This window comes from Anguilla anguilla, chromosome 1 (assembly GCF_013347855.1).
Source record: "Anguilla anguilla isolate fAngAng1 chromosome 1, fAngAng1.pri, whole genome shotgun sequence".
Classification (NCBI taxonomy): Eukaryota; Metazoa; Chordata; class Actinopteri; order Anguilliformes; family Anguillidae; genus Anguilla; species Anguilla anguilla.
This window is the reverse complement of record NC_049201.1, coordinates 75,601,384-75,618,080: the sequence shown is the minus strand read 5'-3', so window position 1 is coordinate 75,618,080 and position 16,697 is coordinate 75,601,384. Positions and strand designations below refer to the sequence as shown.

The window sequence follows — 16,697 nt, the reverse complement described above, 5'->3', positions numbered from 1 at the left end:
TTGGCTATTCAGGTGTAGCGTGCAACCCGTTAGCCAATCGGAAAGGACAATATACAAGACGGTCTTTCCGGGCCTAGTGAAGCCCCCACTGCAAACTACCTAGATAAACACAAAGGTAAGAACGCGGAAAGAACAACGGACGATTTTAGTTATAAATATTTACGACAAAGGCTCTGAAATACTGCATCGAAACTGTAAGTTGTATCTGACCTCTCAGAGCTACACAACGAACATTTGTTTCAGTTTGTGCAGTTAGACGAGATTGGTGGTAACTAATCTAGCTACATGCTATCTGTGTGCAATTGAGGGTCAACCAAAGTACTCCAGAGACGAACTGACTGTAAATATCTTGGTAGCAAATTATCTTGTTAATGTTGACTAGCTAACGTTTGTTACTTTGCTTTTACTGGATCAGTTTAGCTAGTCTGACAGATAGTCTAGCTCAAAAGCTTTGCGTTAGCGTGTGCTATAGCGATCTCGTAATAACAAGCTCCATTAGACCGATGTATCTAGCTAGCTTTCTTGCTGATGTAGGTATTTGACCATACAGTTATCGATAGTTATTTATTGTTAGATGGCTGGCTGCTCAATCAGCAATTTAACTCGCTGCAATATTAGGCTGTGTCATCCTGCAGGCTAGTTAGCCCACTGTGTTGCTAATCTTATATCAAGCAAATTATCTGCATAAAATTAACACGAAGACACTACTTCTATAAATTCTAAGATTATTATTATTTACATGAGCACGGATGGTTGTTTGTGGTCAAAACAGCCGAAAGTAATAGCATGACTAGGTAAGATTTTTGCTTGTATTGCAAGCGTACCGGAGAGTTATTTGCTATTAAGATAGACAATAGATTAGTTGCACTGCAAATGCCTCTATTAAATTGCTCCATTCCGTTTTGTCTTTCATTTTAGATGCTCCCTGATCTTTCTGTCATCGACTGAAAAATCCTCTACCAGTACAACATGTCGTTTGCTTACTAAGCAAGTATTGCTGTTTATAAATTCAAAAGTAAACACAGATTTTGTGTAATCTGTGGGGAAACTGTCGCGTTGGACATGGAAACTGACACGGTAAGGAGCTTTGCGAACCTCGCCTGTACCTTCAGAGTAAAATAAATACAAATTAAGTAGGTGACAGTACAGTATCTCCATAAAAAGCCAATTTTGTGAATAGCAGCTGCGAATTGCCAATACCTCTCTGCGTGCATGTATTCGTTTGGCACGTTTAAGAAATTCAATTTGTTACCGGCTTTCCTGCAGGTCATTCCGATTTGGCAGAACAAACCGCACGGATCGACGCGCAGCGTTGTGAGACGAATTGGCTCCACGCTGCCGCTCAAACCTTGCCAACGGGCATGTTTTCAGGTAAGACCTCCCAACAAACCGCGCGAAAATTAGGAAATTAGCTTTGTATAACAAAGGTGTATTGTTTTACCAAATTCCATGGACCAAAATATCTCCACGTATTTACGGTTAGTCTTGTATTTTTTGATTGAAAATTTGCAGGCTTAGTCAATTGTGGTTTAGATAAGTGAGGAAGTGCTCTTGGTTTCCAGAATTAATCCCACTTTAGAAATGTGGACATGTGCATGCTAACCAACCCCATACCCTAATCTCCCTGTTGCTATGGCGACACCCTTGATTGACGGTCCTCCCTCTGGAACAGGCGCTCCCTGGCCTGCCCCCTCTGAGGCCCATGGACGGCCCCATGGTGCCCACTCTGGCTGATATCGCCTGGATCGCCGCCGATGAGGAGGAGACGTACGCTAGAGTGCGGTGAGCTGCTGCTGCCCTCTCAGTACTGTTCCCTCTCAGTGCTGCATCCCTCTCACTACTGCTCCCACTCTGCTGCTCCCACTCAGTGCTGCTCCCACTCAGTGCTGCTCCCACTCAGTGCTGCTCCCTCTCAGTGCTGTTCCTTTGTCTTCACTGAGACTCTTACCTTCTACACCTGCTTTTTCTCTTTCGCACACACACTCTCCCTCGCCCTCTCTCTCTCTCACACACACACCCTCACACCCCCTGTCTCTCCCCCTCTCTCTCACACTTTCTTCCTCTCTCACACATTCACTCCCTTTTACACATTCTCTACCTCTTTCTCACACACACATACTCACTGTCTCTCACACACACACACTCTCCCTCTCTCTCACACACTCCCTCTCTCTCACACACTCCCTCTCTCTCACACACTCCCTCTGTCTCACACACTCTCTCCCTTCCTCTTTCTCTCACACACTCTCCCTCTCTCTCACACACTCTCTCCCTTCCTCTTTCTCTCACACACTCTCCCTCTCTCACGCACTCTCTACCTCTCTTGCATTCTCTTTCCCTCTCATCTGCTTTCTCCCTCATTCTCTCCCTCCCTCTCCCCCACCCCTCCTGTCCTCCCCCAGGAGTGACACCCGCCCGCTCAGGCACGAGTGGCGGCCGACGCCCCTGCTGGTGCTGCACAGGAACTCGTCGGTGCCAAACTTCCGGCGCGAGGGGAAGAAGGTGGAGGGGCTGAAGAAGCCGGGCGTGACGGCGCTCAACCGCACCACCGCCCTGCAGGACGAGCTCAGCCGCCTGCGCGCGCAGATCGCCAAGATCGTGGCCAACGAGTCCGGTAAGGGCGCTGGGGAGGGCGCGTGTGAACGCTCGCTCCATCTCTGCGGCAGGCTCTGTCTCTCCCAGGTAGAGCGGCAGGCTCTGTCTCTCCCAGGTGGAGCGGCATGCTCTGTCTCTCCCAGGTAGAGCGGCAGGCTCTGTGTCTCTCAGGTAGAGCGGCAGGCTCTGTGTCTCTCAGGTAGAATGGCAGGCTCTGTCTCTCCCAGGTAGAGCGGCAGGCTATGTGTCTCTCAGGTAGAGCGGCAGGTTCTGTGTCTCCCAGGTTACCCAGGTAGAGCAGCAGGCTCTGTGTCTCTCAGGTAGAGCGGCAGGCTCTGTCTCTCCCAGGTAGAGCGGCAGGCTATGTGTCTCTCAGGTAGAGCGGCAGGTTCTGTGTCTCCCAGGTTACCCAGGTAGAGCAGCAGGTTCTGTGTCTTCCAGGTAGAGCAGCAGGCTCTGTCTCTCCCAGGTTACCCAGGTAGAGCGGCAGGCACTGTCTCTCCCAGGTAGAGCGGCAGGCTCTGTGTCTCCCAGGTAGAGCGGCAGGCTCTGTGTCTCCCAGGTTACCCTGGTAGAGTGGCAGTTCTCCATCACACTGTTTTGTTCCTATTGGATCTCCATCTCACTCTGCTGTTTCTGTTGGATCTTTATCTCACTGCTCTGTTCCTATTGGTCCTCAGACTCCAACCCCCTCACCCCTGACCTGCTGTCTCCGGACGACACCAGCATGGGCTTCTCCATGGCGCCCTTCGAGACCCCGGCCTACCAGCCTAGCTCTGCCTCCTTCGTCATCAGCGACGTGACCGAGGAGGAGGAGGAGGAAGACGAGGAGGAAGAAGAGGAGGAGGAGGTGGAGGAGGTGTCCGAGCTGGTGCCCGACCCCATCCCTCCTGTCTCCATGACGGCCTCGGCGACCTTCGACCTGGACCGGCCCACCATGGAGTTCCGGGAGGCGGAGGAGGACACGGTGTCTCTGTCCAAGTCCACCAGCTTCGCCGACGTCATGGACATCCTGAAGGACATGAACCGCATGAAGATGAGCAAGGACAGGTGAGGGGTCACCTGCTCAGAATTCACTGCTCATTTCATGTCACTCGTTTTAATTCACTTCGGCTTCATTCGTGTGGCTCCTTTAACAAACAGTTAACCGAAAACAACAGGTCACTAAAAATGTGGTACATTAGGTCTGAAACATGGGGGGTGGGGGGCATTTACGTTAATGTTTAATCAAATTTAGAATGCACATTGTAAGCTAACCGTAAGGATACTAAACCCAGCCTCTCTGGGCAGCTGATCTTACCTAACCCAGCCCAGATCCTAAACCCAGCCTTTCTGAGCTGCTAATCTTACCTAACCCAACCCAGATCCTAAACCCAGCCTTTCTGGGCAGCTGATCTTACCTAACCCAGCCCAGATCCTAAACCCAGCCTTTCTGAGCTGCTAATCTTACCTAACCCAACCCAGATCCTAAACCCAGCCTTTCTGAGCAGCTGATCTTACCTAACCCAACCCAGATCCTAAACCCAGCCTTTCTGAGCAGCTGATCTTACCTAACCCAACCCAGATCCTAAACCCAGCCTTTCTGAGCTGCTGATCTTACCTAACCCAACCCAGATCCTAAACCCAGCCTTTCTGTGCTGCTAATCTTACCTAACCCAACCCAGATCCTAAACCCAGCCTTTCTGAGCTGCTATTCTTACCTAACCCAACCCAGATCCTAAACCCAGCCTTTCTAGGCAGCTGAGCTTAAATAACCCAACCCAGATCCTAAACCCAGCCTTTCTGCGCTGCTAATCTTACCTAACCCAACCCAGATCCTAAACCCAGCCTTTCTGGGCAGCTGATCTTACCTAACCCAACCCAGATCCTAAACCCAGCCTTTCTAGGCAGCTGAGCTTAAATAACCCAACCCAGATCCTAAACCCAGCCTTTCTGTGCTGCTAATCTTACCTAACCCAACCCAGATCCTAAACCCAGCCTTTCTGAGCTGATAATCTTACCTAACCCAACCCAGATCCTAAACCCAGCCTTTCTGGGCAGCTGGTGGAGGCTGGTCCTGGATCTGTTTCTTCTGTGCTCCAGGGAGGCATCCAGGGAGCTCATTATTAAGGTTATTTTTGCCTGTGAAAGCGTAGCCGTAGAAACGGCTCTCTACGGTCCGCTGTGACTGCCATGGACGGCACGCCCATGCACAGGCTCATGAAGCCAATCGGGGGCTTAGTGCCTGTCGGTGTGCCTGGATCATTTAGTTATGTCTGCTGTCTGAGGGGGGGGGGAAGAAATGTAGTAATTTTGGGGTCCCCTGTGTTCAGGTACAACCGCGGCTGCACCTCCCTGCGGGACGAAGACTCCGCCTCTCTCATCTCCGAGGCGCTGAGGAAGAAGTTCACCTTGAAGGAAGAGGACGTCGTCATGAAGAACAAGTAGCCCCGCCCCCTCGTACCTCATGCCCCTCGACTCCGCCCTCATAGTAGGTCAGACCACGCCCACTCACAGCCCTTCCCTTCTGATTATAGCCAAGATGGTGGTGACATCACCTTCCTGACTAGAAAAAAATGGCTCTGCCAGTCAGGGAGTACTATGGTAACTACCAACAGAAAAACGCGAATGGTGATTGGTTGATACTTTCTGGCTTTAGTTCCGGGATGATTCCTATTCGGAAAAAACTAGCAAATATCAGCCAGTCACCATTGGCTTTGTTTTTTTGTTTGTTTGCAACATGCTCTGTGATTGCTGGAGTCAAATGATGTTCCAATGTGTGGATGGGCCCCATGATCTGGTATCTGTTAAGGCACTGTTCTAGTGTCTGGATGGGCCCACACGCACATGCACACGCACACGCACACATCTTCTTGGTTGTTGGCTGCATCCTCACCCCCGCCCCCCCACTCTGTTGCTAGGCATTTGCCTCCGGACCACATTGCCATTGAGACTCCAGCCGTCTGACAGCATCACATCATCAGGGGACAGCCCTGCCCTGGCGCCCCCACCTCCCCCAAACTCCACCTCACACGCCTCTGACCCCCTGACCCAGAAGAGCTGGGGGGCACATCAGGCAGAAGGACCCCCAGCTTCCTGTTTTGAAGCACCCCCACACAGCAGGACTAAAAGCAGCTGTACAGGGTTTTACTCCACGGCCCCTAGGCACAGACTTCTGTACCCCCCCCCCCCCCCCCCCCACCTTCAGCCTGTTCTTCCCTGACCTGGTGGTAACAGCTAACATACGAACAGAAACTGACCAATCCCAGTGCTTGAATATTGTTTGAAATTTGTTTTTCTTTTGAATTTTTTTTTTTTTTTTTTTTTGAATCTTTGTCTGAGCACAGCATGTTTTTTTTTGGGGGGGGCGGTGTACAAATTGTGTTATTATTATCATTATTATTATTATTTGCTGTAGTGTTTTTGTTTTAATTTTTTCTCTCCAGCCTGTAATTGTTTTAGTAAAAGCAGAATATGTGCACACTGCTGAATCACGCTGCACCTCACGGTTACTGTAGTGTAACATCACAGCTGAGACTAGGCCCTCTTTGACATCGCAGCTTGGACTACGCCTTCTGTGACATCGCAGCTCAGACTAGGCCGTCTGTGACATCGCAGCTTGGACTACCCCCCTCTGTGACATCGCAGCTTGGACTACCCCCCTCTGTGACATCGCAGCTTGGACTACCCCCCTCTGTGACATCGCAGCTTGGACTACCCCCCTCTGTGACATCGCAGCTTGGACTACCCCCCTCTGTGACATCGCAGCTTGGACTACCCCCCTCTGTGACATCGCAGCTCATACTACCCCCCTCTGTGACATCGCAGCTCATACTACCCCCCTCTGTGACATTGCAGCTCATACTATGCCCTCTATGACATTACAGCTCGGACTACACCCCTCTGTGACATCACAGCTTGGACTACCTCCTCTGTGACATCACAGCTCGAACTACGCCCTCTGGTGCTGTAGTTGTGTGAAAGGGCGTGACTCTTGTGGCTTGTGCAAGTGTTTTTATTTTATTTTTTAGCCAGGCTTGTAAAGGATTCTGGGTAAATGGCACTGCCATTCCCTTCATGCATACTCCTGAAGCATTTGTTTGTTTTTTCATTCATTTTGTTTAGTTTACGAGTTGTGATGCAGTGGAGTGATCCAAAAGGGCGGCGGGTTGTTTGGCTGCGACGCGGGTCGTACTGTCAGGAGGGTTTTTGTTCTAACGGCGGGTGCCTGCAGAACTTGGGTGATATCGCTAGCTCTCGGACGACGCCGCTAGCTCTCGGACGAGGCCGCTAGCTCTCGGACGACGCCGCTAGCTCTCGGACGAGGCCGCTAGCTCTCGGACGAGGCCGCTAGCTCTCGGACGACGCCGCTAGCTCTCGGACGACGCCGCTAGCTCTCGGACGACGCCGCTAGCTCTCGGACGACGCCGCTAGCTCTCGGACGACGCCGCTAGCTCTCGGACGACGCCGCTAGCTCTCGGACGACGCCGCTAGCTCTCGGAAGAAGCCGCTAGCTCTCGGACGACGCCGCTAGCTCTCGGACGACGCCGCTAGCTCTCGGACGACGCCGCTAGCTCTCGGACGAGGCCGCTAGCTCCTGTACACTACTGCTAGTTGTTCAATTCCAGGTAAAATAATGTTTTCCCGGGAAATGACGAGCCGTTCTTGAGAAGAAAATAAATGCATGTGGGGAGAATGGTGGCCAACTAATGGACTTGTTGTAAATTGTAAATGCTGTGTGTGTGTCTGTGTGTGTATGTACGTATGTGCATGTGCGCGCGTGTGCCGTAGCTGCCTGTTTAAAGCCGGTCACCCCAGATGTATGGTGCTGTGTTTGGTGAAGATTTTTTTTTGAACCCTTCTTGTCCCCCCCGATTGGTCTCATGTTTGCTTGAAGAGAACGCCCTGTCAGCTCTGCAGGTGTGTGGAGGTTAAAGGGAGCAGCGCAGTGTTTCAGAGAGTGAGAGAACGAGAGAACGGAGGAATGAGGGCGAACTTGGAAGAGGAGTGGGGGAGCAAAGAGTGAAAGAGAAGAGAAAAGCATGTGTCAGAGAGAGAGAGAGAAGGAAAAAAAGAAAGAGGTGTGAAAGAGTGAGTTTGGGGCATCTCTAAGCTCCCTCCCTGTCGATGCCTCGATAAAAATTTCTTAGTTTTGTAATATTTGGCGCCCAGTGTGGGGCTCAGCATGTCCAGCTCCCACCCCCAGTTTGGAACAGCCAATCATCTGCCACCGCAGCCGTGTGCACGAGCGTAGACATCTGCGGGTCTGCTCCGAAACGTGAGGTGTCACCCGGGCACGCCCCTTCTCATCGCTCCAAACCCAAACGCCGTCGCCCAATCACATTCGGGCTCTGCCTAGATGGAGCCATGGCATTGGGCAGCCCAGCTACCACCTACCAGCTGTCACTCTTAAGCCCCGCCTTCTCATGTAGAACAAATGCTGCTGCTCACTTTTTTTTTGGCTGGGGGGGGCGGGTATTGATTATTGCTCTGTTCTTATATTTTTGCGCGTGAGCTCGTGCGTGTGTGGGACGTTGCTCTTACCGAGCTGTATGAATAGCATATTTAGCTAGTTAGGTGGGGAAGATGTGTTGTATAATTTATCAGTGTTACTTTGCTGTGAGGTGTACATGTTTCACTGTTGGCGGGAATGACAACATAGCCACCACCTTCCTGCCCGTGTTCCTCTGTCTTGCCATGCGGTCCTGTTGGTCACATTCACCATTTTAAAACCCGCGGCCTGTTTTTTTTCATCCATACTCTGCCTTCTAGAGTAATAAAAAAAAAAAAAAACTTTCAATGGGAATCTGACTATTTTCTCCATTCTAATGGGTGGAGCTACTCTGTGCTGTCAGTCACAGACCCCAACAAATGTGTAACCCTGTTAAGAAACCTCACTGTCACTCTCACTACAAAGAATGTTTTTAAAAAAAAAAAACCAGCTTCAGACTAAAGGGATATGAAGTGCTCTACAAAATGTGCTTTATTTGTACTACTTCATTATTTTGTGTGTGTGTGGGGGGGGGGTTCATCGCATGGCTTCACTCAGCCTACCTAGGGTTCTATAGCCCCTGAGAGATGAAAGGAGGGGGTAGATAGGTGTAGTTATTTGCAGGACTCACCAGTACAGTACGTGATTTAATCCTTTAAAAAAAGAAAGAGAAACGGGAGTAGTGACGACACGCTAACACTTCCATCCTCCATCTCCTCGCTCTGTTTTGGGGTCAGAGGTCAAAGGTGGCTTCAAGAGGAAAGGAGCCTCTCAAACAACTGAAACAGGAAAGCTGTCTGCAGTTTGTGTTTGCTTGGTTTTTTTTTTTGTTGTTTTTTTTTTGCTGAATGGAGAGTGATCTGTTTGTAAGTCTTGCATTTAAAATAAACTTAAAGTGGACTGGTACTTTAAGCCACAAAAGCTTTCTCTTCTCTTTGTCGTGGGACATAGTACTGAAGTACTGAAGGGGGAGGGGGGGAGAAGGACTTAAATTTGAACTGAAGATGAATTTATGGAGCAGAGTTGTGCAGTTAAGCTTGGCATGAGCTGGGAAAAAAAGGCAAAGATATTGCATTTCTGTTTAATTTAGCCGTTTTTATTTTCATTTAGGAAAATTCAGCTCACGGGCCGATTTTGGCTCAATGTTAGGCCACCCGCCGTGCGATTATGCAACTTTACAAAGTGTAGGTTTTTTTTTTTACGCGGTGATGTGACAAAATGACCACCAGATGGCGGTGTCACAATATTCTTACAGGAGTTGAGCGCTGCTGACCGAACTAGCTGGTAAATGTAGTTTATTGAAGTGTTGTGCTGTTCAGCGCAGTAATAAGTTCTGCACCCGTCGTGCCACCAAAACATCTGCTGCAGAACGCGACGCTGCCGCTGGTTAAGTCATCAGCGACACAATTAGAACCACAGAGCAAACCCGCTTTAGACAAGGTCATGACCTGTTTTTTGCCGCAGCAGTAGAGAGTCACGTAGGAGCTCTCTGTGTCTCTCAACTCCACTACAAAATGATGATGTGCGATTGGTTATAAATTCCACAGCTTCAGTTAAAAACGTCCTCTAGGGGGCAGCGTTGCTCATTTTCATTCATTCACCCCAGTCGCTATCAATGCACTGTCATGCCGTTTCGGGTGTTTGATGACAAACAAATGCCAGCAGGATGTTGTCCTGTCAGAGTCTCTATTGAAACCATGTGGGAAAAACTGCACTCATTTCACTTTAATATTTCCTGTGCATCTGAACCCAGAGCAAAGAGAGTAATGCACCAGCACCAGAAATGACCACAGAGCTGTGGCATTATCTGTCTGGTTTTAAAAAAATAAATAAAACGTAATTCAGACAAATGTCGGTGGGAGTAATATCAATTTCTGTTTCACCCACCACACAGTTCTGTTTTTTGTTTAACCACCACAAGTGATCACAGGGGGGGAAAAACACCAACGGAAAGTTTGGACGCTTTGTAAAAAATGTAAAAAAAAAAAAAAAAAAAAACCCCACGAGCAACTCTGCAGCCAGTCCAGAGGATGTGGTTGTGGTCTGAGTCCCCCCCCCCCCACGCACACACACTCACACGTATACGCGCGTTCTGCACAGTAAATTGCTGCTCGGTGGAGACAGAGCGACAGAGCTAACTTTCGAAGTTTCTGGCTAACCCGGTTCCTCTCCCGAAGGTCCAGTCCGATCCAGGCCATCGGCGGCTCCGTTGCTATTTTTCCACGCGAGTCCTTGGCCTACTTCGGTCCCCTTCACCCTGGCGAAGCCAGCTCGGCCCGTTTTAGCTGCCGGCAGACGTCTGTGGAGAGTTCATCTGATAGGCTTCTGGTATCGCGACGGGTGCATTTGCGAAAAGCTCTAATTGCAGACGGTGCTGAAGGTGACATTGGGGGGGTCCAATCCAATCAGAGAAATCCTGAATGGGCTTCAGGCCAGGCCAGTCCACAGAGAGAGAGAGACAGCGAGTCTGGTGAGCTGAGAGTTAAACCGCCGGAGAAAAAAACACGTCCACTACCTGGGCAGAGACGACCGTATCTACATCCTCCCATCAGTCTCCACAGCTGTAATGCACTCACATTTAATTTGCGGGAATCAAAATAAAGATTGCACACTGAGACACTGTCATAATAGCACAGTATGCTGTGTGTTATAATCAGACTGTACCCTAAACACTGTCGCTACTTGGTGAGATGTAATAATAATAATAATAATAATAATAATAAAAATAATATTTGTTGTTGCTGGGATTTTCCTACTCACCAAAGCGCGTTTATAATGACTTCCCAGCACTGAGCATTTGAATCCCACGGGTGTAGGAGAGAGGAAATGAGTCGGGTCGGTGTGCGTTTGTTTGCTGGACTCAGAGAAGAGCGAATGCCCAGGCCAGATGAGGGTTTCCCACGGTGATGATTTGTCAGCCTGTGTGCAGGCCTGGCTGCCAGAGGGGTAAACATGGTGGCCCCCATGATAAAGCTTTCTGGGGTGTGGAGCGACTTCATAGGTAAGGCTTATATAGGTGTGTGTGTGTTGTGTGTGTGTGTGCATGTGTGTGCATGTGTGTGTGTGGTCGTACGTGTGTGTCTGTGTATGAGTGTGTGTGTGTGTGTGTGGTCGTACGTGTGTGTCTGTGTGTGAGTGTGTGTGTGTGGCTATACGTGTGTGCCTGTGTGTGTGTATGTGTGTGGCCGTGAGTGTGTGTGTGTGTGTGTGTGGCCGTATGTGTGTGTCTGTGTGTGTGTGTGTGTGGTCGTACGTGTGTGTGCCTGTGTGTGTGTATGTGTGTGGCCATAAGTGTGTGTGTGTGGCCGTACGCATGTGTCTGTGTGTGAGTGTGTGTGTGTGTGGCCGTATGTGTGTGCCTGTGTGTGTGTGGCCATACATGTGTGTCTGTGTGTGAGCGTGTGTCTGTGTGTGTGTGTGTATGTGTGTGTGTTTGTGTATGTGTGGCCATACGTGTCTGGGTGTGAGTGTGTGTGTGTTTGTGTGTCTGTGTTTGAGTGTGTGTGGCCATACGTGTCTGGGTGTGAGTGTGTGTGTGTTTGTGTGTCTGTGTTTGAGTGTGTGTGTGTGTGTGTGGCCATACATGTGTGTCTGTGTGTGAGCGTGTGTCTGTGTCTGTGTGTGAGTGTGTGTGGCCATACGTGTCCGGGTGTGGGGGCAGTGAACCTGTAAATTCCTCTCAGTACAGGCAGGTCTCCTCTCTAATTTGACCTCCATTAACTTCAGCGCTCACCATGATTAGCTCTGGGAAGCACTGCACAGTGCTACTGTAAGCCAGGGTCCAGAATATCAGCATCATCAGCACTGCGCATACAGACCCGTTATATATACACCACTGCAGACAGTCTGCGCATACAGACCTGTTATACATGCATCACTGCAGACAGTCTGCGCATACAGACCCGTTATATATACACTACTGCAGACAGTCTGTGCATACAGACCTGTTATACATGCACCACTGCAGACAGTCTGCGCATACAGACCCATTATACATGCACCACTGCAGACAGTCTGCGCATACAGACCCATTATACATACACCACTGCAGACAGTCTGCGCATACAGACCCATTATACATGCACCAATGCAGACAGTCTGCGCATGCAGACATACAGACCCATTATACATACACCACTGCAGACAGTCTGCACATACAGACCCATTATACATGCATCACTGCAGACAGTCTGCGCATACAGACTAGTTATACATGCACCACTGCAGACAGTCTGCGCATACAGACCCGTTATACATGCACCACTGCAGGCAGTCTGCGCATACAGACCCATTATACATGCACCACTGCAGACAGTCTGCGCATACAGAGCCATTATATATATACCACTGCAGGCAGTCTGCGCATACAGACCCATTATACATGCACCACTGCAGACAGTCTGCGCATACAGACCCATTATACATACACCACTGCAGACAGTCTGCGCATACAGACCCATTATACATGCACCACTGCGCGTACAGGCACATGTGAATGCCCAGACCAGGTGAGGGTTTCCCAGGGTGATGATTCATCAGACCGTGTGCTGGACTGGCTGGCAGAGGGGTAGAAAGTTTCGGATGAAACCTGTTGACATGGTCGCCCCCATGATAAAGCTTTCTGGGGTGCGGAGCGACTTTATAGGTAAGGCTTATATAGGTGTGTGCGTGTGTGTGTGTGTGGCTATACGTGTGTGTCTGTGTGTGTGTATGTGTGTGGCCGTATGTGTGTGTGTGTGTGTGTGGCACAGCCGAGCAAAAGGCAACAGTACAGGTGTTTCGGAAAAGCTTCTTACACCAAACTAGTCACTACAGACGGAAGCTAATTCTGCCTTTCCAGATCACAGTTTGGCTCTGGGTCCAGCTCACTATTCATGCCATTATGTTCCTCTTAATAACTGCTAGCGCCATGATTTTTTTTGTTCACTGCTTCCCACCCAAATAACAGTTGTCTGGCTGTATTTGTTGGTGTTTTTCACAGTGTGTGTCTATAAAAGTGTGAACGTTTTCTCTGCTGGAGTTTCCTATCTGTGAAGCGAGGGTATTTCATTCTGTCCTCTGTGTTAATCACGGCATCCATCGGCATCTTCCAAGGAATTCGTCCTCCCACTGATAGGAGCTGACAAACCCACTGCTGACAGCAGGGAGGGTTTTGTGCTCAGTTTCATCCTTAAAAAATAAAAAAGCAAAATCTTCTGGCTTGTACCATGTTTAGTGAACATTACTCACCTCATAAAATTTTTTTCTCATTGTTTATATTTACCGCAGTAATGGAAAGGGTCTCATTCCTCGTCCATATAAAATATGTTTGTGCAATTGCGAAATCCCAGTTGCCAAACAGACTCGTGATTCTTTTTTTTTTTTTTTGTTTTACCATTTGTAGTGACATCACAATTCAGAATTCGAAGCGGGTATCCAGGCAACGGCCAATGGAAATCCACCGAGTAAGAGAAACAAGAATTCCTTTAATTGTCGGATGGAGATGGCAGGGGAACACCCCACACTGAGCACAGCTGATGCTCGATAGCAGCGGTGACATGAAAGAAGCCTAATAAAGAGACAGGATGTCCATCTAAGAAAATGATCTCTCTTTATTTTGACACTGTTGTAATAGTGTACGTGGAAATGTGCAATAGTACTGACAATGTACAGTCACCCTAGCAATGGTGCATACTTGATTAACGATGTTTGTTTACTGCTATGCACATAAAAATGTGATATAATGAACTGGGAATTATGTGAGAGGCAGAAGACTTGCAATGCAGAGAGACTGTCCTGCCAGGGTAGTTCTATGTAGCAACCTATTTTACCCTTAAAGGTGTGGGATCACAAATATGTCATCATCGTGTTCTTAGCTGAATGCTCTAAATCTGACGTAACAATCAGGACTGTTAACTGAAAGCAATGACGTCCTAGAGCTCTGACTCTGAATTTTCAAAAAACATTTCAGAAAACCTACTCCTCAGAGGGTCAAAGAATATTGCAGAATTAACAAAAGATTAGCGGAAAGGTTTGATAGAGTGTCAAAGCCACACAGATGAAGTGCAGAAGAGATGGAGGTGTAACTGTCGCGAGGGAACGAGTGAATGTGTACAGCAGGGTGAAGGGAAAAAAACAGGAAAGAAAGGAGGAAGGACAGAGAGAGATACGCTGTTTGGACACGGTAAGTGTTTGGCTACCTCGAGAAAGGCACTGTTTAAAATCAATCCAAGCCTTGGAGATGGGAACAGCCCTACTTATGACACGTTTTAGGAACAGAGGTGGAAAGTTTAGGAGACAGAAAGTCCTGCCATGTTTTTGTTTTTTCCACCACTGAATTCAGACCGCTGATTTGACTAATTAACTCTACATCCTGGGTGAAGAATAGCGCTAATTAGCAAATCCAGGTAATTGGGACAAAATACTGGGGAGGACCTTCATGTTCTGGAAGTAGATTTTCTACCTGTTTACGATGTGCCTCAAGGCTGAAACATTTGCGAGCAAACATGTTCAGTTAGTGGCTCCAGCTTTAGCCCAGTCCTCACAAAGTCACATTTGAGGACCTTTTAGCCTGGGAGGTATTTTTGTTATCGAAAGGGCTGCGAAGAAAACCAAACAAATACGAAACACAATGATGCAAGAACGTGCTGGAACAGGACAGTCTGTAATACACACATTTCCCATTTCCACCTGGGGCCAAAGTGTTTCTCACTCACGCGCACACACACACACACACACGCACACGCACGCGCGCACGCACGCACGCACACACACACACTCACACACAGACGCATACATGCACCCGTCCACTCACGTGCACGCACACACACAGATGTAAGTTGCATGCACGCTCTCATACCACCCACACACACACACACACACACACACACAGGTTACAGCATTTTTTGTTGTGTTACAGATTCAGGCACAACCATCTGTTTGCCCACCCCCCTTCAACTCCCTACTGTCACCAAGCTGAACTCCAGCTGAGCGTTAAATTCTCTCTTTCTTCCTTCTAAGATGTGAGAAGCGGAGCAACGCTCTCAGAGTCTATTTCTTTCACCACATCACCTCTCATTCTTCCCCTCTTTCTCTCAGTCAGAAAAGAGAGGATCCCTCTTTCTCTTGTATGCGGCATGTAAAAGCCCTTTTAGTATTAGCAATCCCTGTGGGGCTCACTGTGTGTCTGCATTCAAGGAAAGAGACCGGGGTCAAGATGAGGGGCTTTGGGTCGTTACAGTCATGAGTGATTAAGCATTACGGCTAGGTAATTAGCAGGCTAATGCTTTGTTGTTGGTGCACAATTAAGCCGGGTACTTTATTAGCCCAGTCAGTCGTCTGATTGAACATCTCCCGAGGGGCGATGTTGGCATTGCAGAACTGCTGTCCTTCTGTAATGGACAGAGTTTGATCTGTGTCCAGGCTGGGGGGCTGTTAGGGGGCCAGGAGGACTCCCAGGCCAGCCCCCACACCCCCCCCCCCCTCCATGGTGGGGGGCAGTGCACAGTTTGGAGGGGTTTGGGTCTGAGTAGCAGGGAGTGCTCAGTCTGGAGGGGTTTGGGTTAAAGCAGCAGGCAGTGTACAGTTTGGAGAGGTTTGGGTCAGAGTAGAAGGAAGTGCAGACTTTGGAGGAGTTTGGGTCAGAGTAGCAGACAGTGCACAGTTTGGAGGTGTTTGGGTTAAAGGAGCAGACAGTGCACAGTTTGGAGGGGTTTGGGTTAAAGGAGCAGACAGTGCACAGTTTGGAGGGGTTTGGGTTAAAGCAGCAGGCAGTGCACAGTTTGGAGAGGTTTGGGTCAGAGTAGAAGGAAGTGCAGACTTTGGAGGTGTTTGGGTCAGAGTAGCAGGCTGTGCACAGTTTGGAGGTGTTTGGGTCAGAGTAGCAGGCAGTGCACAGTTTGGAGGGGTTTGGGTTAAAACAGCAGGCAGTGCACAGTTTGGAGGTGTTTGGGTCAGAGTAGCAGGCAGTGCACAGTTTGGAGGGGTTTGGGTTAAAGGAGCAGACAGTGCACAGTTTGGAGGGGTTTGGGTTAAAGGAGCAGACAGTGCACAGTTTGGAGGGGTTTGGGGTTTAAGCAGCAGGCAGTGCACAGTGCAGAGAGAGCCACGGGCGTAGAAGTCGACAGCAATGCAGTGATTAATGGAGTCATGTGATCAGGATCAGCTGTGCAGCATGAAGGCGGGGCCAACAGGAAGCAGAGCAGGACAGAAAGAACGCTGAGAAACCTGCAGCATTAAATCAGTGCTGATAAGAGTTCATGTAACCCTGTTGGACTGTTTTTTTAAAACCCTTTATATTACATGATTTGTGTTTTCATTGTTATTGATAGTTGTGAAGCACGTTGAACAAGTGGCCTAAAAAAGCCCTGGAGAATCACAGTTTCATCACTGTTCAGCTGAATACCTACAGAGCATCAGCAGACCTCCGTCTCTGTCTCAGGAGTTTACAGGAAGTGGACGTCTGCCTCTGCAGCGAAGGCCACGGTTCCCACGCCTCAGGGAAAATCAAAAATTTCCCAGAAAAAAAAAAACCCAACCAGGCAGCAGAGCGGGCAGCCGGCTGATAATGGAAGAAAAAGATGTTTATCTGTTTCACCCCAGGAGAAAAGAGGAAAGAGCGCTTCAGCATATCAACCATTTACTATATCAGCAC

The 16,697-nt window shown here is 49.0% G+C and overlaps 1 protein-coding gene across 3 annotated transcripts; it reads left to right on the top strand.

The window, feature by feature from the left end:
* mtfr1l (mitochondrial fission regulator 1-like) lies at positions 1-8,977 on the top strand. Of its 3 annotated transcripts, none has more exons than XM_035387925.1 (8): positions 1-115; positions 919-1,077; positions 1,267-1,371; positions 1,673-1,782; positions 2,403-2,614; positions 3,276-3,645; positions 4,908-5,065; positions 5,496-8,977. In XM_035387925.1, exons 2-7 carry the CDS (start codon positions 1,063-1,065, stop codon positions 5,020-5,022), a joined length of 927 nt encoding a protein of 308 aa, XP_035243816.1. In that variant the 5' UTR covers positions 1-115; positions 919-1,062; the 3' UTR covers positions 5,023-5,065; positions 5,496-8,977. The 3 variants fall into 3 exon arrangements, with proteins under 3 accessions (XP_035243816.1, XP_035243825.1, XP_035243834.1); XM_035387934.1 differs by having other exon boundaries at positions 4,908-5,069; XM_035387943.1 differs by having other exon boundaries at positions 72-194.
* Positions 8,978-16,697: the final 7,720 nt, after the last annotated feature.

Bases quoted from the DNA above. Each gene is read 5' to 3' on its own strand.
- mtfr1l (XM_035387925.1), top strand. The intron at 1,783-2,402 runs GTGAGCTGCTGC...GTCCTCCCCCAG, and splicing joins GAGACGTACGCTAGAGTGCG to GAGTGACACCCGCCCGCTCA. The intron at 2,615-3,275 runs GTAAGGGCGCTG...ATTGGTCCTCAG, and splicing joins GATCGTGGCCAACGAGTCCG to ACTCCAACCCCCTCACCCCT.